Source organism: Ambystoma mexicanum, chromosome 12, assembly GCF_040938575.1.
Source record: "Ambystoma mexicanum isolate Mex_15411 chromosome 12, UKY_AmexF1_1, whole genome shotgun sequence".
In the NCBI taxonomy this organism is placed as follows: Eukaryota; Metazoa; Chordata; class Amphibia; order Caudata; family Ambystomatidae; genus Ambystoma; species Ambystoma mexicanum.
The window spans coordinates 287673796-287697369 of NC_090936.1; the positions used below are offsets into that span (position 1 = coordinate 287673796).

The following is a 23574-nucleotide window of genomic DNA, read 5'->3' on the forward strand; positions in this document are numbered from 1 at the left end:
CAAAGTGGTCCATACATCAAAAACAGAGACTTGAGCAATCAGTTTTCAACCAAGGTACTGAACAAGAAACTTAAGAACATTTATCATGCTTTTAAAATAAAAAACTCTATAAATAGACTAAGAGGAGATGCGCTTAAGTGGAAAAGGTGTGGAATCAATGATGTTTAATTTCATCTGGAGTAGCATCAGCTTGAATTTCTTTTATGCAACCAATTCCTTCATCTATCCCACAAGTGTTAGTGACCCCTCTTGTAGAGTCCAACACATATATCTTTGATTGAAAATAAATGGCAGTTTGTTTGGCTATTCTGTCAGCAAAAGCGTTTCCTTTTCCCACATCTGTTATTTTCTAGTGTGGAGCGCACTTCATTATTGCTAATTGTGTAGGAAGCGCAAGTGCTGAAAGTAGCCGAGCAATCAAGGTGCCATGGTGTATTTTAGTTCCATGCGAGGTCAAGACAAGAAACCTTTCTCTGACCATAGTCGACCAAAGTTGTGAACCACCTGAAAGGCATTCTGGCTGTCCGTATACATGTTCACACTAAGCTCTTCAGAAAGTTCACAAGCTCTGGTCAATGAAATAATCTCTGCGGCCTGCGCAGAATTTTGCGGAATTCTTTTGTTCTCCACTATGGTGCTTAAAGTGGTGATTGCATAAGCAGCAGTGGATGTACCATCCGGAAGTTTGAAGCAGAAGCCATTGCAAACCAGCTCCCCTTGTGGTTTCTTTAAAGGTGTATCATTTAAATCAATTCTGCCTTTTAGTTTCTTGCTCTGTTGTATAGAGGCAGTCATGTGACGTCTTGTCACTGCAAGCAATTCTTGCGGAAGAGGCAATAGTTTGGCCGGATTTAATGAGCAACATCACTTATTTTGAATATGCGGTGCAAATAGAATCAGCTCGTATCTTGTAAATCGTGCTGATGTGAAATTTTGCATTCTGTTGAATAGAACGTCTACAGAGTGATTTACCATCACAGTTAGGGGGTGACCCAGAACCATACCCTCGCTCTGTTTTACAGATGCTCTGGCAGCAGCAACAGCTCTCAAACATCTTAGCAAAGAGCATGCAACAGGGTCAAGCATGGAGGAAAAATAACCGCACGGTCGATTCTTTCCCCCATGCTCCTGAGTTAACACAGCCAGAGCACATCCTTCACATTCATGCACATACAACACAAATGCCTTTTCATAATTTGGTGTGCCCAAAACTGGCGCCGAACACAAAGCAGCCTTGAGCAGATCAAAAGGCAGTCCATGTTCCACGGTTAAGGCAAAGAAATGCCCTTCTTTGTCAATGCCAACATTGGTTTTATCTTTAATGAAAAGTTTGGGATCCACTGTCTACAGTTTGAAGCCATACCTATCAAGGCTCTGACCTTTCTGTGTATTTGGGACAGACATGCAAGAGATGCTTTGTATCCGTTCAGGTGTCAGTCTTCTTCCCTTCTTCGACCGGAGGTCGCCTAAATAGGTTACCTCCTGTTGACAATATTGAAACATTTTTAGCGAAGCCTTATGCCCATGTTCTGCTAGATGAGTAAGCAGAAACACGGTGCCCTTCTTGCAAGCAACTTCAGAATCGGCAGCTAAAAGTAGATCATTGACATACTGCAACAACGTGCAGGTGGAAGGCAACGCAAGTGTATCAAGCTGCTCCTTCAATGCTCTACTATAAATGCTTGGACTCTGTGTACCCTTGTGGCAAACGAGTAAATGTAAACGAGCGTCCCCCTAAGGTGAACGTGAACAAATATCTACTGTGAACATGTACAGGGACACTGAAGAAGGCATTCTTTAAATCCACAGCACTAAAATGAGTAGCTGAAGCTGGAATCGTTGTCAATATTGTAGTTACATCAAGTACAATTGGAAACTGTGGGGCAACAACCTTATTGATAGTGCGCAAGTCAATAATACGAAAAGGAATCACATTATCCCCTTTCTAATACACGGGTGAAATCATACTATTTAACACTCCCTGCAAATTCCTCAATCACACCAATGTGTACAAAATCAGAAACGATGCTCTTCAAAGCCTGCTCACCTTCAACCGAAATCTTATATGTTGTGGAATACGCGGTAATTTAACACCTAGTTTCAACACAATTTTTAACTGCTCAATTTGTAAAATGCCAACATCATTGTCATTAACTGCCCATAAACATGTCTGAAGTTTTTTTTAATTCAGATGGTAAAGGTCTAGATAAAAACCGTGGAACAGAATTTTGTTGGGGTGAAATCATTAAATGCACTCCACCCGGAGAACAATAAATTAGAGCATTTAGTTATTTCAACAAATTTAACCCTAACAAATTTTCGCCACAATTTGTTATCAAAAGAAATGGATATGAATCAGTAAATGGCCTCAGTGCAATCGGTACCGGCTGAGAGACTGGACTAACCACTGCCGTACCAGAAAACCCTACAGAAATTTTGTTCTGCCCTGACGGAGGAATATCCAGAACCCGTGAATGATCAATGGAACACTTCTGTGCTCCTGTATCTATCAAAAATAGATGCTTCCTATTCCCCACCTGCATCTCAACTTAGGGCCCTTTCTGATCAACGGGAATAGGTACAGGTTCCAGACTCTGCTTCGGGCTGTCGTAGCGGACCAGTATGTCATCAAATGCGATATCCTCAGAAAAATAAACAGTCGAAGGATTATCAAAAATGTTCCCACTAGTGACACTGTGTTGCTGAATATCCTGTGAAGATGACTGTTGATTCTGAGTGAACTGACCTCTACCAGGACCCCCTATGCCAGGAAGGCCCCTGGATCGTCTACCCATGGCACCATATGTGCTATTCGATCTTTGCTGAAGGACCGGGCATTGTACTTGCCAATGGCCTTCCTGTCTACAATAGGCACATTGGTTCATGTGTACAGGACACAGTTGTGTATTACTCTGTGGCATAAATTGACCTCTAAAGTGCTTATTCCCACCGCTAGTTCCTCTATTTGCTGCAACAATACTTTAGTTTTCAAGTCTCCCTTCTTCTTTTCTACCTTCGGTATTAACCCTATTCTCATAGTACTGAGCCATATGTAATACTTCAGACTGTGATTTCACTTGCCAAGCGCTCTCGGAAGTCATCATTTGTGATTGGATTTCAGGCAAAAATATGTGCACAAACTAGTCTACAAACAGCCTTTTCGCTGACTCTGTACTTAAATCTTGACCATGGAAATCTGAAAAAACTTCTTCAAATCTATTAAAAAATTCAGTAGCACCTTCAGATTTTGCTTGGATGCAAGCTGTAAGCTTGTCCCAAACTATTCTTTCTGGAACCAAAGTTTTCAATTTAGCTACTATTCTGTCTGGCAACATCAACATCACCAGTGGCGGTTTCTCACCAGCGTTCCTTTCCCCATCTATTCGCACCAAGTCAACCCATGTATCACCCATCCCTGCCTGATCATCTACAATTCTAATCTGTTTCCATAAATCAGCAGGTAGGACAGGGAACGTCAAATCTATATCACCCAGCGTGAAAACTGATGAATGCAAGACCGAAAATCCTGTTGGATTCTTCCTAATATCTGGGATTGTTTGTCTAATGGTATTCACTTCCTGTCTAGAAAATGGGACATGCACAAACTGTGAGACCTAATGTGCTTCAATAGTAGTGGCTGCTGCGCCTGTTGCGGCATTAGCTGGAATTTCTACTTTAGGAACAAATGTCAGAGGAACCTCCCTCATTGGCAATTGTAAAGTACGCAATTCTGAACGATGATTAAGCAACAAAGCTAAATCTAGTGACAAAGTAGTGAAAGCAGTATCAGGCGTAAATGCTCTTTTATAAATGACCATCAAATCTGCAGGACAACAAACCTTTCTCTTCATAAACTCATCTTGTAGATACTCTGCCATCACCTGTAACACTTTCCTTTGCATTGCCGGAGCATATTGACTAAACGTGTCCTGCACTTCAATGGGGGAATTTGAAACATCCGAAATCCATCTAAGAGCGTCTCTTGTGCAAATGCGCGTTTCTTCACTCAATGGTTTCAATGAAGGAAGAAATAGTTTCTTCACATATGAGGCTTCCAATCTATAACCATCTAATTCATCATTCTGTAACCGATCTAGCTCCCTTTTTAAACTCAAATACCTTCTCAACATGCTCATGTACGTTCTCTGCAGTGTCCCTTGAGTGGGCAAGGACATTCAAATCCCTCAACCCCTGTGGGACATTCATGTCCTCAAAGCACTCTAAATATCAGCTAAATGTGTTCCCATCCCCTCTATCAAAATAGCTTGTTCGGGAATACTTTCTTGGACAGAAATCGCAACTAAAACAGCTGATTCTTCACCCTCTTCTATATATTTCTTAGCCCATGCATACAATTCTTTTTATAGCTTTAGATACTGTACCACAAGTCACTATTCTTGAATCAGCACTTGCCCCCGTGGAGCAGAACCACTTGGAAAAGAAAGTTCAGAACATTTTGGTAGTGGAGTCACGGTTCTACGTTATTTCGCCGCAGTATTTTTCATCGCAGGTTTTTTCATCGCTTTTTTTTTCGAAAACTATCTTTTTTTATTTTTTTGGGGGGTATTACCCCCCAAAGCCCCCCATTTTTTTATTTTTTTTATTCGCTTACAGCCACAACCATATATTTAATTTTTTAACCCCCCCCCCAAAAAAAACTGTTTTTTTTATAAAATAAAAACGACAATGAAAAAACACGCAATGAAAAATACCGCGGTGAAATGCGTGGAGACGGAGCCATGGGAACAGCAACCATCGGTAAGGGTGGAGGTGCAGGAGGAGGAATAACGGGAAGAGAAGCAACAGCAGGAAGAGCAGGAACAGGAGGAGGTGCAACAGCAGGAGGAGGCATATAGGGAGGAGGTGCAGTTGCAATATTTCTACACTCATTTAATAGCTTATTAATCAGTTCATCTGAGGTATGAAAATCCTGAGACGGATATATTTTCTCTATTTCAAGTTGAAAAGCCTTATCCAAACTTCGATTAGATTCTGAATGTTTCTGTTGATCATACAATAATGCCTTTTCAGTGTTTGATATGTGTCTACGTGCATGTTTTTCTTTACTCTTAAGTTGTTGCATAGCTTTCTTTCGCCAATCTTTAATTACATCAAATGCTGCAAGCCTAGCCTTTTTCTTCAACAATATGGACTCTAAATACTCTATGTGAGCAATTTCAAAACTACCATACTGGCGACTGAAGTTCGGGAGCATGTCTAGTTTGTCTGTGGCCAAATATCATTAAATACAATACTATGCAGGCCATACTTACAGTACATTTTAACAAGACGGCGACCCAACGGTTGGCACTGGTTGGCCTTGTCCCAAAGATTGTCTATCTCTGCGGAATAAAACCCTGAAACAGGAAGACAATTTCCCAGGCATGTCAGATCACTTGTGCTACCTGGCGTTGTTTGTACTTGCAAGTGCAAAACTGAAACCAATGTCCGGATTCTTAGGAATCGGGGCACGACTCACCTGATTTCAAAGATACCAAGGGTCAGATCGGATTACAAAGGATCGACCTGGCTTGGAATTTCGGCACAAATATCCGCCTCGATATGGGAACCCTCGTCACGATGTCCTCTCGAACCGCTTGCTCACCGTCCAGGAATCGGATCGTGCAGTACTGTTGAGGTGTCGTGTCTCATACATAGAAGGGGCTCCTTTTCACACTCTGATCCTGGTCCGGTAGCCGTGTCCTTGATCAGTGAGGTGACATCAGTCTTGAGGGTCCCTATTAGGGTTACATCTGATGGATCAGCAGGGAATATCGAGGCTTGGTACCACCAAAGATGAAATCATCTGTCAGTCACGAAGTCAACTTTTATTCTGTACAGATACAAATATGAAAGCAGATAGCTATCTGGCTCTCAAGCGCCTCGCAGTGTCTACCAGCAGATACCATGAGGGGAGAGAACACTGGACATTACAAAACTCGCAGTATTTATACTTTCTTCCCAAAGCCCGGTTACATTGTCCAGCGCCTCTTCAAGTTACACAGTTGCTAGAGTTCATGCCCAGTTCACATAGCGAATACAGCATTGTAGTTTCCAGGTTTAAGACACAATCCTTTACACACGAAATACAATGATGACAAACTTTGCTTTTCTTGGCCATGTAGACTCTTCCTTGTTCTTGAGCTTTAGGGTAAGTCTAGTTCCAAGAGATGAGCCCAAACGGTTTCTCCCAAAGCACACAGCTTTAGTTGCTTTGCATTATGTTCCATTGTTTGAATGAAGATGAGGATTGTAGACACAGAACACTATGAATGGCAGTTCATCTTGATCACAAGGTCTCTTTGCACTGAACAAACATTCTGCTCTCAGCAGCCTTAATGTTGACATAGGCTCAAAGTTCACTCTGCTTAGTGGCAGCTGAAAACAGTTAACCATTTCAGGACAGAAAGCAGGGGTTAGAATCAAAATGGCGGATGTTTCTAAAATAGCGGCTTTAGTCCATTCTATTCAGGGGATTTTTTAGACGCGGTTTTCTGTACAATGCGAATGTGCTTAGGCCAATGTTCATAACCAGAAGGTAGTATGCAAATATGGTTTAACAGCATTGTCTCGGTCACAAGCCGCCTACAGTTCATCACACATTCTCCCCTTTCTACGAGTACAAGGGCCCTTTGAAACCTTACTTCATTTCTTTCTCCAGCAGTGATTCAGGAGAGGGAACCATGTCCGATGGAAATGAGGCTTAATCCAAGCAAGAAAGTGGCAAGCGGTGGACACTGGTTACTCACCAGTTCTTCTGCTTGCTGTGTTGCCAGTAGTTGGAAGCAATTGAAAGTTCTTCTAGTGATTCAGCAGAGTTGTGCGAAGTCCCCAGTCCCGCAACGCCCGGCAGTCTAGCTCCCCAGACTGCACCACTTGGCACAACTCCGCCAAAAAACACCAGACTAATTATGTTGTCTGGCATGTAGCGGGCAGGCAAGGGCATGCTCGAGACTGACCTAAACTCGGGTCGTCTTTTTTTACATTTTTTTGTAAAAATGTTTTAAAGATCTGAAACATGCTTCTTGGCTACCATGCTTTTGAGTTCGAAAGATACACCTACATTTTTTGGAAGGGAGGGCTGATGGACAGAGTACTAGTTAGCAGCATTGAAAAACTAGTCCTCTTTTAGAAAGACCCAAGCTTTCTTTTTGGACTTGTTTGAGAAAATCAAGAAACACTAAGTGCCTGATTCATGGAATTATTTGCGTGAACAACGCAGATCTGCGCGCCTTTCTGCCCGAAAATCTGTGTTTGTATTATGGGGATTTTCGGGCAGAAAGGTGCGCAGATCTGCCTTTTTCACGCAAATAATTCCATGAAACAGGCTGTAAATGTGGACATCTTAGCTGCATGAGGAATGATTTTATCCTGAAGTCATGGTTTCTTTTCCCTAATTTTGTACCATTATCAGTAACGCATGAATACAGGTTAGCCTTCTCAGAGTACGTGTTTTCATTTTTGTTTATTTATATTGATAGGACTTGGGTCTCATGAATAAAACGTTAAGACTAAGCACCCCAACTCCCCCTTGTAAGGCTAGATTGGACAACCTGTTTGCCGTGTCCAATTCAATTATATGGCATCTATCAAAGGGGGAGTAGAGGGGGTGGGGGGCGTGGGGGGGGGTGGGGGGGGATTGGGGGTGGGGGTGGGGGGGGTGGGGGGTGTGTGTGTGTGTGTGTGTGTGTGTGTGTGTGTGTGTGTGTGTGTGTGTGTGTGTGTGTGTGTTCCTAAAACATGTAGAATTGCTTTCATCCTATCAATGGGTATATTTGTTAATCAGTTTTTTTCTGATGCTTTTTAGAGATTGATATCATTGGAAACATTCAAGGCACTTCTCCCTGTTTACACCCCAAACACCTTAAGGATGTTATAAGAATGTTTTTAGAAGAAGGCTATGAGTCTGTTTTCTCTGTGGTGAGGCGGCATCAGTTTCGATGGGAAGAGTTAAGTGATAAAGGTAATTCAGTTTTAAACATTGTTTTAAAAAAAAATCCATTCCATTCAGAAACCTGTTATTTTGTTGGTATTGCTTTGTAAACCTAACTGAACATTTTCCTGTAATATTATCTGAAACTGTGTTCTCCCCTTAGTTTGAATACTAAAATATGCTTACTTTCAAAGAACAGTATCTACTTAGTTTTTGTAGATTTTGGAATAAGTATACCCAAGCACTCGCCTGTAATGCCTTGTGTGGCCCAAGCTACACCTTACTGACTATGAGGCTCAAATATGTCTAGGGCTGCTTGTGGTCTCGTTCAGAGGAGATGTGACCTAGCAGTTTGGCTGAACGTCCCCATTTGCGACCTTGCCTGTCTTCGATATGGTTTCATGGAACGCTGAAAACTCAAGATCTGGGGACAGAGGTTATGATTGGGGTTTCCTGTTTTCAGTGATTGTTTTTCCAATTCTGGTGGTGTTTCCTGAGTTTTGAAACACAAATCTACGTTTATCACTGCTTATCCATTTTTCTCTTCAAACAATTGCAGACAGCTGTATTTTTCAATCTTTTATTTTTGCTTGTATATTGTGTAGAATTATTTTGATTAAGATTGTGCTGATGCAGCTTTTTTTCTATTTACATTCTTGGACTTATACTCCCGATTTTAAAGTGGAAAAGGGAAACTATGATTAGAAAAGTGCAAAGAATCAAATAAGAATTGATGGACGTTAGTTGCTTGGGGCAAGATAAGAGCAGGAATTTACTTTGCAGTGAATCTTAAGACATGCGTCACGGAAAGTTTAAATAAAATTATGTTGAACATGAGAAGAAAGGAATGTGCATGGTGGGGGCAGAGGCAGAACTGAGCAAACTTTTATTAAAGGAAAACGTGTGGAGAACTAACCTTCTCATCACACATAACAATGAAGCCCTTGCTAAACCGCAGGTTTTCAGATTTACTTAGTCAATGGTTAAATAGATTCTGTAGCCATGAAGAGAGCCCACTGCTCCGCTGAAAGGCTAGTGCAATCAAATGGTAACTTGGTTGGTGGTAGCAGTATTGCTCGCCTATATTGATCACTTCCACTGCTACCCTATATGCTTAGTGTGTCCTTTCTCCTTCCTCTGAAACTTCTCTGTGCCTGGAATTTTAAATACATGCAGAGTTTGTGGGTAATTTCTAACCTTCTGCATACAATCTGGTGATTTTTAAAATTGCTGTGAGCCATTTCCTAAATCTGTGTTCATTTGGGAATATGCATTTTCCACAAAGAAATCTGAGTGACAAATGTGGCCATGCACACAGTCAGCACATATGTAGCCATGTAGTTATTGTTCTCATGCAATAATATATTGTAGCACGTGACTCTTCTTTTGTGGTGGCTTTTTCAATATTTATAGTGGAGATGCTTTGTTAACAAATGTTTTTTTGTTTTAGTGTCAAATCTTTCTTGGATGATTGAGTGAAGTTAAATATGCCCCCCCAACCCCCTTTTTTTTTTTTGTTTCAATTTTTTTTTTTTTTACTTCTCCAGTCAAAGTGACCAAGCCTCTTAATTTCAACCCTGCTAAGCGTCCACGTAGGCAGGACTGGCCAGGAGAGCTGTGTGAAAATGGGTCCTTTTACTTTGCCACAACTGATTTGATAAAGAGGGGTTTTATACAGGTAAGTGAAGGCTTCACTTTTGTAAAGATTTCTTTTTTTTTTTTTTTTTTTTTTTTTTACAATTGTATTTATAATTTTCATATACATATTGAAAGCCGTGCAGTTAATTAACTATAATGCTGTTCCCGTCAGAATAAAAGTTGATAAAAAATCAAGATATGAAGCAGAACACAGTAGTACTAAAATCGATATTTTTTCTAAACCTAAGCTCTTGTATAACCAACAAAGAGAAACCTATATTCAAAACTGATTGGCAAAATACATGTTTTCAAGGGCATTGTACCTAGGATATTCATCAATTGTGTAAAACCTAGGCTATAAAAAGTGATTCCTTATTGAACTTCTACAAATCACCTTCTATTTTTGGCATTTTAACCATCTAATTTGAGTGATCTGCATAGACATTTGTAAATACTAATTATGTATGTATGTATGCATTTATGTTGAAGATGGGGAATTTCACACACTTTGTGAAATGTTTTTTTAAATATATTAAGACACATAGTTTATTCCAAACCTTTTTCTTTCCACCATTTCCAATCATAACAATTCTTCAATCTATGTGTATTTCCACAAGTAGAAAAACGAGCATTAGCAATGCTAACGGTTTGGGCTTATGTGTAGGCATGGGAAAGGAACTTACTAGGCACTCCAGTAGTGGTATGAACTGGCCATTCATGGAAGTAGATGCAAAGGGTACAAGTACTTTGGCATCTAATGGCAGTGCCTGGCAAATGTCTAATAAGTATACACAAGCCATAACTGTTGGCTTTGCCAATGCTTGTATTTAACAGGACTTCATCTAAGGACATACATAGTGCTCATACATCGAGTGGCTGAAGGAAGACCTGGTAGACCTGGTTAAGGCATTTTATTTACACCAGTACCACGTTTACAACTCCAATTAAGTCATTCACTCTCAGAAGACTGCTTTGAAAAAACGCAGGCAGGCACTTCACATGCAAAAGTTGATGGTAAGGCGTGATTGAAGCGAGTTCAAAGAGTTCACATCAGGAGGTGTTGTGCTGGTAGTGAAGGGCAAGAATTGGGTGGTAATGGCCATAGGGATTAACATGGCCATGGGCAGTCAAAGGGTGGACAAATAACCAAAACAGCACATGCACGCTGTCTTCCTCCTCATTGAGCACCTTGAGACTGTTCCTGGGTGGTAGCAGTGTGTGGTATAAATCAACATAACATATGCCATTGCTCGCGATCTTTACTCTAATGCATTACTTTCTGATTTCACTTGGGAAGAAAGAACCTATTTGGTCAGTCTGGCATAAAAAATAAGATTTATGAAGCTCACATTTCATTCAGTTCTTGGTACGTTTTGTAAAAAATGATAGTTTGGCAGTGTGTTTTTCTTGGAAGCTCAGCTACCTCACTGTAATCAAACAACTCGAAAAAGATATTGTGAGATTGGTATGGTGACAAGTTGTAGACACAGACACAAGGAATCAGTTCGAAAATGTGTAATTTAAGACAAGGGGTTGGGATAAATACCTAACTTGCCCTATTCTATTTGGGAGTAATTTCAACCATAAAAGTAAAAGAATAATTGTCTCTAAAGTATTTTAGTTAGTTTGTCCACTATAAGGCGATCTTCCTTAATCTCATGACTCTTGGCTTTCCCACATTTATAGGTGATTTGTAAGCTCTGTTTTGTGGTTTCACTTGTAAAACTGTGTTCTTCATTATTGGTTCCTCTGGCATCTTTTCTTTTTTATCCCGTCTCTCAGGTGCTTGGCACCTCTTCATTTAAAAATATTTTTTCCCTAGATTCAGGATTAGTTTTGTTTGATCTTAACTTATCCCATTTCTCATTGAGTATCACATTCGTCAAAACCTAGTGGACGCAATAGATGGGCAGCTTGTAGAAGGGATGATTTAATCACGTTTGATGTCGGATTTAATGATACTTTTGATGTTCAGTCATAAATTCAATGATTTTAATGTCTGCCATGTTTACGAATCTCAATGTTGGGATATGATGAAATAACCTCCATACATTTGAGAGATTTAAAATTAAGCCATCCTCTGTTAGTAGGCGCTCTAGTACCATGATGTATACCTTTGTGGAGGGCTTTTATCCACAGGGAGTGGCAGGCGGCTTTCTATGTCTCATGAATTTCCGATTCAGGGAGTTGGCTCTTCTCATACGTGATAGATTCTAATTGTTGCCCTGATCTCTATGAAGCATCTTAAACTTTAAATCATGATCCCCTAAGCACTTTGCTAAGGTAGGAAAGGAGGCACTTGTCACGGAAAAGGAGATTAGATGGTCCTTTCCCTTCTGCTTCGGATTTGTCAATCTCTGAATCTTCCTATTCTGACAAACGGACAGTGTTGTTCGCTATACCTTCCGCAACCGTGTACATAGAGAAATTCAAGAGGTCCATTTGTTCAGCTTTGTCTGCCACCCTGTCAGTATCTATCACAGGATCACGACTATCATTCTCATTGGTCTGATTTTATCTTTGGATCATATGATATCATAGAGGGATTTAATTTTTAGGTTTTAAAAAAAACTGTTTCGGGAATGTCAGGGTATAGTCAGATTACGCAGGAAGGTGTTGGCTTTGTGCATTTACCCGACAATTTTCCTTTGTTTCGTTTTCTTTCACATTTGAAATATGGGAAAAGGAGTATCCACAAGCATTGCAATGATATTTGAGGCTGGAGGGGTCTGCTAGGGCCCTCCTATTCTTGTCATTACCATCTTCAGTGATCATGGTTTCAAGGGTCTCTACTCCTTTTGATCGAGGCTGGACAGATTTTTATTTTTTGTATTTTTTTATTATGCATGTAGTTTTTATATTCAATCGAGAACAAACATTTGCACATTAAAAGACAACACAATAAAACAGTCACCTAAACTAGGTAATAAAATAAAAGGAAAAGAAAAAATAAAACATAATTGAAAACATAACATTTCCAAATGCAAATCATGAGTATAATCATATAATGTTTAAAACGACTAACCAGTGACTACCTAAAGAGTCGCCAGTTTCCAAATGTTAAAAGCTGCAGCATTAACTACTATAGATTCAGCCCCTATCAAGGCTGCCCAAAATTGATCGCTGCTTATGTTCTCAATCAATCTCACAAAACCTCTGTAACCTTTAATATAGAGTGGCTTCAAGACAGTACATGCTGTCAGTATATGTCTACTTGTCTCAACTTCCTTTGAGCAATGCCTGCACATAATCCTCTTGTACTGTTCTGTTCCACTTATTCGTAAATTATTTTGTCCCCAATACGTTGAACCTAAGTTGCATCGTGAATCGTCTGAGCGTTTGGTTGGACCATTTTAGTAAATGGCTTTTAGGTTTACCATTTTTGAAGCCCTGATGGAAATATGCTCTATTTATCCAGTCTATCTATCACCCTAACCATGTCCATCTCTGTCATTTTCTTGGGTCATTTTTATAAGTGAGACGCAGTCCGTGCGCTATCGTATTATGTCCATCGTGAGGCCTAGTCTGGACAGATAATCCTCTGTATAAATGCGCACATCTTTGACAACATTGTTAGGACGATTTTCTTTCAGCTCTTTGCCCAATAGTTGTAAAAGATGGTTTGATCCTAGTGCCATCTTGTCCATTTTAAGATATAGTAAAACCCTTCTAAATGACCAACATGTGAGCAATTACTGTAGACCATACACCAGGTGCAAGGCCTCAACTGGGACACCTCTAGGCATGTTCATAATGGAGCTTAGAAGCTTGACCTCCAATTCATGGAGCCACCCAATGTCCCTAGTTGTCAATCTCCAGGGCATATAGGATGGCTGGGCATATACGGGTTTTATATATTTGAATGTACCCTTTTATATCACAGCCACCCCTATGTTCCATGTAAGACTTTATGGCAGCCCATCTCCTCCATATTTTAGTGCTGATGTAGTCCTCATATTGAGAGGCCGATGGATTAGACCATATTGGAAACCCGAGATATAGCACTTCAGTCGCCGTGTCCAAGTTGATGCTGTCCAAATATCACTGTGCTTTTTTTAACTTCATGTGAGTATCCTTCAAACACATTGTTCTTGTTTTAGATTTATTTATGACCATGAAGTTCTGTTTAGCATATTGGTTTAAGGCGTTTAAAGTGCGCTGTAGACCAATCTGTGTCTGGTCAAAGATTATGATGTCATCTGTGTAGGCCATACTACCAAATGTTGACACCATTTATAGTTGGAGGAACATTTCTGGTTGTCTTTAGCGCTTGGCCCATGTCGGCCGTATAGAGATTGTAGAGAATGGGGCCCAATGCACAGCCCTGTTTGAGCCCATCACAGGTAGCAGTGTATTTTGTGAGAGACCCCTCTTGATTAAGTCGGACTGCAACCGTTGTGTGCCTGTATAACATTTGGATGTAATAAAGCAAAGCTGGGTCAACACCCCAGCCTTTTAATTTTCCCCAAAGTCTACTTCTGGAAACCAGGTCGAATGCGTTTGAAAAGTCCACATACCAACAGTAGAGCTTGTTCTTCCCTTTTGGTAGTAGTGCCCTTAACAACTGTAATGGTACTATATTAGTCGTTGTATTGTATTTTTTCCTAAATCCTGTTTGGAATGTGCTCAGTATGTTCTTAGCTTCCATCCAGGTATTTAGTTGTTCCAGAAGGACGTTGGCGAACAATTTCTGGCTGGAGTCCATCATGGCCAGTAGGCGATAATTCGTTGGAATGAGTCTGTCCCCCTTTTTAAGATGGGCAACAGAATGGATTGACACCAGCTCTCCGGTAGTTGGCTGCTCTTAAGTGTTTTCCTATAGTATAGCACCAATATTCTTGCCCAAAGACTTGGGTCGGCTTTAAATACCAGATTTGGGATGCCGTCTGGCCCTGGAGCATGGGAGGCTTTAGATTTTATTAGCCTTTCAATGTTAGTTTCTGTGAACTCCTCCTCCAGTTTAGCTCTTGATTGCGGATTCACCTGACTCCATGTCATTTGCTCTCCGAAATCTGTCTCTGGCATATATTGACCATTAGTGAAATACAGATCTTGAATGTGTTTGATCCATAATTCCTCTGATATTGGATTTAGGTCGATCTGGGGTGACGCGTTTCTAAAGCGGTTAAAGTCGTGCCAGAATTGAACCCTATTGTCCAATTTCAACCATAGGAGCAGGTTCCGCCAATTCACAGTCCCAATGGATTGTAGTTTGTGCCAGTTTCTGTATTTTGTTGCCAAATTTGTTGCTATGCTCTTTTTTAATTTAACAGCGGCCTTGTCCCAACAATACTTTATTTTTCTTTCCTAGACAACTGTATCAAATGGCTTGTGTTCGCAGTCCTGAGGATTATGGACCTTTTGGTTTGCTAAATTTGATGTATGATGGACTCATCGCCTTGATCATATCTTCTAAGTTCCAGGCAGCTGTTTCAAACAGAATACCCAGATTCTCAACCTTTTTGGTTAGCATATCATTCACCCATTTAATGTCACTTTGTGCCCACCTTAATCTATTGCCAGCTGTGTTTGTTATTACTTTAACATATTTTTGTGGTTTTTCCGATCCCATTTTTTGAATTGTTGACCAACATAATGCACCATGGTCACTAGCCCCGCTGTGGGATACTCTTATGGGTCTGCATAGTGGTTGCATTTCCTTATCTACTACACATTGTCAATTAATGATGTAACAATGCCATTTGACCATGTGTATGGCAATTCGGAGTCCTTACTCTGTTGCATCCCAAGTGGTTCCAAATTGAAACATTCAAACCAGGTCTGCCAAGAATAAGCCTGTCCCTTATTACTGTTGGGCAAATGAAGCAGTCTTATATTGAAATCACCAGCCAGCATGACACTCCCAGTAGGTGTGGTTTCCAACCATTGGAGAAGAGCTTCTGTTATTAGAGATTGTACTCATTTTGGTCAGGGAACCACCTGGCGGTCGTAGATGTTAGTGATTAGTATTTTAGCTATGGAAGTAGAGGGGTGTTGCAATATCCCCATTAGTACATTTGGGGACTTGGTACATTTGGGGACTGATTTTCTTTGATGCATGGCAAAAGTTTTAGGTATGCCTTGGCTCCAATAGCGAGGCCACCACTCGCCCTACCCTTCTTAGGCCTTGTGGCATTATTAAATAGTACCCGATACCCATCAATATGAAAACATGTATTACACCATGTTTCTTGCAACATAAATATGTCTGCCTCCTTTAGTAATTACTGCCCTTTAGGATGTAGCAAGAATGATCTATGCCCTCTTGAGTTCCAAGAGACCCAGGGGTTCAAGAAGTTTAAGTGAGTTTTTGGCTGGCTCCGAGTTCATCCAATATAGATGCCATTAGAACATGTTGTGCGTCTTTCTTGCATTCAAGTGCTGTCATAAAGTTCCCCATTGTAACTTCGTTAACCAAACTTGTTTCCCCAGCAAGGGCTGATTCAGTGTCCTCCTCAGAGGCCGTCGTGAATCTGAGTGTGCGGCAAAGACTGTCATGTCTGGAGTATATGACAAACTTATCCTCTCGTTATTATCTAGGTTTGCTGTCGTCGGCAGCTTTTTCTCACTCGCCAATGAGGCTCTTTTTAAGTTTGTGAATAAGTTCAATAAGGAGTTATTGTTAATTGCCTCTGCCAGCCGCTTTTCTTAATCCTCCGCCATTGATTCTGAGGAGTGTCTGATCTGCTGCTTATCTTTAGCTCCAAAGAAGGCTGTAATTTCCGCTTGTGTGGGTAGGTCTAGTTTGGAGTTTTTAATGGCATTGTTCTTATTGCCACTGCGTAGGTTAGGGCGTTTATATTGTGAGCTAAAATTCCTCACAGTCCTGTTGCGCGTCATTGTTTGGTTTGGAGTCTGGTGCAAACACCAAACTCGTGTTTGTCTTTTACACAGGTTGACAAATTAGAAATTGTATTTCCTTGTCAGTTGGCTCCATTGTGTGTACTCATTGGCATCCAAAGAGTGGGAGTGTCTATTTTAGTCCTTACCTGTGAACTATGATCTTGCAATGCTCTTGGAGCTTCTCTCTATGTGGGCTGAGTTACAATTGGGATATTTTTCATGTCATTTCCCTCCGAAATTGATTTGTGGCCTGCCGTTTTCTGGCATGCTATTAATGTAAAGCCCGCCCTCAGGAGAGTGTCTGCATGTGTTTTCAAAAGGGCCACCATCAAAGGTGATGTAAACTTAGACAGTGACCAGTTTGTATTGCTGCACCAGTTCAATTTTCAATATGTGTCTGGACTGAATAAACTCCAGATATGTCAGCGGTTTAAACATTGAAAATAGTACTGAGAGGATCCAAGATGGCCGCCGGGATGGGAAGTCGCACATAGGTCGCGCTCCACCCGGGCCGCCGCTGAATTGAAAATAAAGCACCGCGGAACCGTGGATTTGTCCCGAAAACAAACCCGGAAAGCGCAGGGTAACACCCTGCAGCGGCAGACGACCTCACAGCACCGGGGGACACGCAGAAGCAGCGCGCGAGAGCGGTGCGGAGCGGCCGCCCCTCCCCCTCCGGCGCTACTCACGAGCTCCCGCAGACGAGGGGAACCAGCAAGGAGATTCGGGCGCCCGATCCACGGCGCGGCGCCCGGACAGAGCGCACGAAGGGAAGGGAGGGTGCCAGCACGCCTCCGGTCCCCCCCCCCCCTCCAAGAAGCAGACGAACAGAAGCAAGGGCGAGGGCCGGCAGGACGCCGTGCGGCCCGCGCGGAGGAAAGGAAGGCCGAGCACCAAGAAACTCGCCTTCGGTCGCCCGGAGGCGCACAAGGTGAGCGCACCCCCCCCCTCCCTACAATCCCAATAGACTCGGGGGGCCACCCAAATATTATAACAGCCCAACTCCAGGGCCGAAAAGAGTGAGGGAGCGCCGACGAGGGGGGGAAAAAAAAAAAAAAAAAGGGATCAATCCCCCCCGGACCGCAGAAGAGGAGATCCAACAGGGAAACACAGGCGGCCGCTGCAGCACCCGGCCTACGGCCCGGCACCCTGACAGACCAGCCCAACTACTCCAGGGCCGAGAACAGAGGGGGAGCGCCGAAAAGGGAAACAAGGACACAACAGGCCAGACCACAGGCGAAGCCCCCCCCGAGGGCACCCGCCACACACAGGAAGACCCTCAACCCCACCAACAACCCCACATAACGGGGGGTAAACCACCGGGGACTATAAGCAAGACACTCCCCCCCCACCCCCACGACCCCCCGCCCAAAAGCACACCGCCATTCCCCATACCGGAGGAGAAGAGGATCCCCCCCCCCAAGGAAGACATGTCTAAAACAAAGGGGAAAGGGAACACAGTACTACCGAACTCGCAGTCCTCTAAACAAGAAGCGAACCTTGTCCAAATGTGGTCGACTGAATCACAGATACACACCAGGGGGAGACCCCGGGAAGACTCCCCAGAGGACCGCAACCACACCAATGCAACTCCAGCACCTCCATCAAAGGAAGACATGCACACATGGTTCGCGGAACTACAGGAAAGATTTATGACCACAGTCCAGGACCAGTTCATCTCTATGAGGAACGAAATGAAACAGGTAGTCCAAGAAGTCAAGAGAGACATCGCCCAACTGGAAGAGAGAACCGATACGGTGGAAAAAATAATCCAAAATCTAGAAGAAGAGACAACCCAAAACAGTGAGACCCAGGAACACCTAGCACGCCTAACCCACAACCTAGAAATTCAATGCGAGGACTTAGAAAACAGATCACGCAGATCCAACATACGGATCAAGAACATCACGGAGGCAATACTCGACAAGGACCTCAAGAATGCAGTACAGGAAGTCTTTTCAGACATTCTGGGGGCACAGGAAACGGACACCATAGGGATAGACAGAATCCACAGAGTGGGCCCAAAAAGAACAGGGGCGCCCGGAGAAAGACCAAGAGATGTTCTAGTAGCCCTATCTTCATACCCACAAAAAGAACTTATTTTAAGAAAGGCGCGACAACTGGACCACATCAGGATGAACGGGACGGATATACAACTGTACCAAGACCTGGCTTCGATCACACTACAAAAAAGGAGAGATATGGCACCGCTAATCAAGGTACTGGTGACAAAGGAAATTAGATACAAATGGACATTCCCCTTCGGCCTACTGTTCAACTGGGAAGGCAAACAACGAAGAGTGACAACGTGCGATGAGGGCCTGAAGATAATGGACATTCAAACAGAGGAAGCGGCGGAATCGCACGATAAAACAAGGGGCGGCTGGCAGAAAAGGCCGAGAGGATGGGAAGAGCTACGGAAAAGAAAGAAGCAAAATGGGTAACCGTACAACTCTACTTTAGCCCACGGAAAACCATAATTGGCGGCCCGGGAAGGGCCCTCTTGGGATCGCAACTCAGCAAAGTCTGAGACCATGCGGGGTTTAGGACCCCCCGCGAAACTGTTACCGAGCACTTCGAGGGCCGGGAGCGATAGGCGCAACGCCCTAGCATCCTTAGGTACCCGGGCCCTCCTCGGGAAGTTATTCGTTCAAAAGTTGGAAGTTGGGGAGTTGGTGGGGGGGGGGGGGAGATTCCGGAAGACGCAAAGTTCTCACATCGTAAGGAAATGGGACTCGCCCAATCTCACAGTACGAAATGGGAAAACTTAGAATCCTAACATATAACGTACGAGGACTGAACTCCCCGATAAAGAGAAAGAAAGTGGAGTCCCTGCTGAAAAGAGAAAAGGCGGACATCCTTCTGCTACAAGAAACACACATCAAAGCACAGGACAAGCAGAAAATACGCCTCAGGGGTTATCGGATATGGGCACAATCGAATGCCACGGACAAAAAAGCGGGAGTCCTCATAGCCATTAAAGAAGGAGCAAAGGTCACTCTAACGGACAGGCACACGGATAAAGAAGGCAGACTAGCAATGGTCAACGTCCGCCTGGATGGGTCCCTTCTAACTCTGGCTACAATCTACGCACCAAACACTGGACAAGACGGATACATTCGAGGGGCGCTGGAGAAACTAGAGGGCTTCGCAAAGGGTGAGGTGATTCTGGGAGGAGACCTCAACCTGGCATGGCACCCACAAATTGACAGAAGCACAGCGGGCCCCTCTACACAGGGCGCCCCCTCCAAACGACTCAAACAAAAAATGGACCAACTCGCTCTCTGCGATGTGTGGAGACAGCAAAAGGACCAGCAGAGAGGCTACACCTACTTCTCTCATGTCTACAACACGATGTCAAGAATAGACTACTTTTGGGTCTCGGTGGGTCTAATGGGGAAAATCCAAGATATTGAAACAGGGTCAATATCCCTGTCGGACCATGCCCCACTGTGGCTGGAGTTAACAACTCCAGAAAAAGGAGGAGGACTGTGGCGCTGGAGGCTACCACCGGATATCCTACAGGATCCAGCAATGGGAGAATCGATTAGGGACAAGATAACAGAATACTTCTCACAAAATGACACTGGCGAGGTCCCGCTGAACATGGTGTGGGAGGCATTCAAAGCTGTGACCAGAGGCAACATCATAGCCCTAAAAGCCTCCAAGGACAGCCAAAGACATCGCTGGGAAAAGGAACTCGAAAAGAAAATCTCGGACATACAGGAAGAAATTATATCCCACCCTACGAGAGCCACAAAAAAGGCCCTAAAACACACACGGGGGCAATTGGAAATGCTTCGAACAAAAGCTGCGGAAAGATCCCTACTATTTCTAAAACAACGGTTATACATAAAAGCCAACAAGGCGGACAGACTCTTGGCAAGACAGCTCCGAGAGAAACAAAAGTCAACAAACATAATGAACATCCAAGACAAGCGGGGTGGACTACATACACGAACCCCAAGCATAGGGAGAATCTTCAAAGATTTTTACCAAAATCTCTACACCTCGGAACAACCGAACGAAGCAGACCAGGATGCCTATTTGCAATCCCTCCCCCTAAAAAGAATCCCTGAGGAAGACAAACTAGCACTAGAGAATCCGATCACGGAGGAGGAAGTAAAAAAGGCAATCGCGGCACTCCCAACAGAGAAAGCACCCGGACCAGATGGTTTCACCGCCCCATTCTATAAAAAATATGCAGATGTGCTTGCCCCCGTCCTCACGAGACTTCTAAACACCTTTAAAGAACAGGGCAACGTGACCCAATCAATGAACGAAGCAAAGGTCCAGGTATTCCACAAAAAAGGAAAAGACCCATCCCTCCCCAACTCATACCGCCCCATAGCTCTGATTAACATAGACGCAAAAATATACACTAAAATTTTGGCAAACAGGCTATCCCCACTTCTCCCGTCCCTAATAAACCCAGATCAATCAGGATTTATCCCAGGGAGACTTACGCATGACAACCTGAGAAGAATCATACACCTGGTAGAGAAGTCAGAGATCACCCAAACACAAGCTGCCCTGCTCTCATTAGACGCCGAGAAGGCTTTCGATCGGGTGGAATGGTCAATACTGTTCAAAACACTAAAACATATGGGTTTCGGAGATCAGTACATAAAGATGGTGAAAGCCAACTACACCTCCCCATCCATCAGGATAGCCATTAATGGGGCGGTCACGGACAAAATAGAAATAACACGAGGCACAAAACAGGGATGCCCACTATCCCCTCTGTTATACGCCATTTTCCTGGAACCACTTCTAACAAGAATTAGGGAGACAGTAACCATTACGGGAATAGAAATGGGAGGCACACAACACAAAGTCATAGCATATGCAGATGACATGCTGCTAGCCCTTACGAACCCGGGAACTGCACTCCCCCAAGCTATTAGGGAGCTAGAAACCTTCGGGGCGATATCGGGCCTCAAAATTAATAAGAACAAATCAGAACTCCTGCTCTTGTCCGGAGGGGGGCAAGATACGGAAAGAATAGCAATCTCGCAAAACCTGAAGATAGCCGATAAAGGAATAAAATACTTAGGGGTCACACTAACTAGTAAGATAGAATCATTATATAATGAGAACTACCCCCCCCTACTGGGAAGGGCAAAGAGAGACATGGAGCGCTGGAACCCCCTAATGGTATCGTGGTGGGGTAGAATTCAAGCCATAAAAATGATCACCCTTCCCAGAATGCTTTACTACTTTCAGGCTCTCCCAATCAAGGTCCCCAAATCGTTTTTTAGAGCACTGGCCAAAGCCATCTCATCCTATATATGGAACAACAAAACCCCTAGGATTGCTAGAGTGACCCTTACGGCCCCAACAAAGGAGGGGGGAATGGCCCTCCCACACTTTCGCAAATACTACATGGCCGCGCAACTATGGGTCCTGAGAGAATGGCTGGGGGACAAACAACAAACAATATGGGTGTCTCAGGACAGAGCGGTAGCCAGAGCCCCGTTGGAGGAAACACTATGGAAAGCAAAACAACATAGGCACCCAAACCTTCGCATAAGCAAAATTATGACAACATCCCTCGAAGCCTGGGACGAACAGACAAAGAAGGGCATTATGACCACAGTGGAGGGGCCCTTCAAACCCATCTGCCGGAACCCACAGTTCCCACCAGGAATGGAACACAGAGCCTATGAGAAATGGGAAGCAGCAGGTGTCACAAAAATAGGGGAAATGTTCCAAGACAAAGAAATAAGGTCTTTCGAAGACTGCAGAGAAATATTGAATCTAACGGAAGCAGACAAATACAAATACGGACAACTAAGACACTGGCTTACAACCTCAGACATCAAAACAGCTGCCACAAGGGATCTCAAGCCATTTGAGAAGTTTCTGATCACCAACTCAGGAACAAGAAAATTGATCTCCTCGCTCTACACATTCATTAACACCATCGGGGAGGAACTCAAATGGTCGTACATGATCAAGTGGACGAAAACGCTGGGGGAGGAAATCCACAAACGCCAGTGGGAAGACCTATGGGACTCCATACCAAAAATGACCCGATCAGTCCAAAAAAGAGAAATGTGGATAAAAATAGTAACCCAATGGCACTACACTCCAGAGAGACTACACGCCATGTACCCACAAACAACGAACTCGTGTTGGAGAGGCTGCTTGGAGGTGGGCACATGGAGACACATTTGGTGGGACTGCCGGGAAATCAAAGCCTTCTGGTCCGAACTAAAGGTGGAAATAGTAAAAATATTTCCAGAAGCCGAATTCCTAGGCGAAAAAGTGTGGCTATGCGGATTCAAGGATCAGGCAGCTAAGAAATTCAGGAAATCACAATGGCGGGGCTTCATGGGCCTACTAATACCTGCCTGGGCCTCAATAGCCCAAAACTGGAAAAAACGAGAGCCCCCTCTTATGTTCACTTGGCTCCAGAAAGTATGGACGCAACTGACCATGGAGAAGCTAACACATACTCTACAAGGAACGAAAGAAACCTTCACAAAGGAATGGGGAGAAATACTTGAATATCTGCAATCAGACTACATGGAGCAATGGTGCCCTCATAATATAAGGATATCGGACTTAATGAGAACATAAACCTGCACAGAAATAAAGGACAAACGAGATTCTTCCGGGGGGGGAGGGGGGTGGGAGTTGGGGGGGGGGGGGGAGTTGGGGAACGGCCAAGGCCACATTGTTGTTGTAACTGAAAATGTTAAATAAACCTTTTAAAAAAAGAAAATAGTACTGATCAGTTTAGGGAAGGGCTATAAACCGTTGGGTTAGTTTCCTCCAGGATAACCAGGGTACCCCCATCTTTTAGTGCACACGGGAGGATAATTGGCAGACTAATGCTATCTTCCGCCGGTCGCAAGTTTTGTGAATCGACCACAAGGTCATGTGTTTATTTATTTTTTTAACCCCCGCCGATTCTATTGGCACTGGCACAGTGATTACCCCACATTTTCTCCTTTTTTTTGTACTTGGTTGTTGTTGGGTTTGCTTGTTACTTGGATATTTGGCTTTCTCCTGCAGCAGTAATATTTGCTGGTTTGTCACTTTAATTTCACTTTTTTTGGGATTCCCATACTTTCAAACTCACACTTTTTTGACGGCTTTTGATATATTGGTGACTTTAATGTGGGTGGTGTATGTATTGTCTGTGGCGATCG

General features: G+C 43.3%; 1 protein-coding gene across 1 annotated transcript in view; it reads left to right on the forward strand.

The window, feature by feature from the left end:
* The window catches only part of CMAS (cytidine monophosphate N-acetylneuraminic acid synthetase), a 177446-nt gene that overhangs the window by 53867 nt on the left and 100005 nt on the right, over positions 1–23574 (forward strand). Inside the window, exons 4-5 of the mRNA XM_069628448.1 lie at positions 7808–7963; positions 9481–9611. Of these exons, the coding sequence (XP_069484549.1) occupies positions 7808–7963; positions 9481–9611 (287 nt within the window). The remainder of the gene's footprint in view (positions 1–7807; positions 7964–9480; positions 9612–23574) is intronic.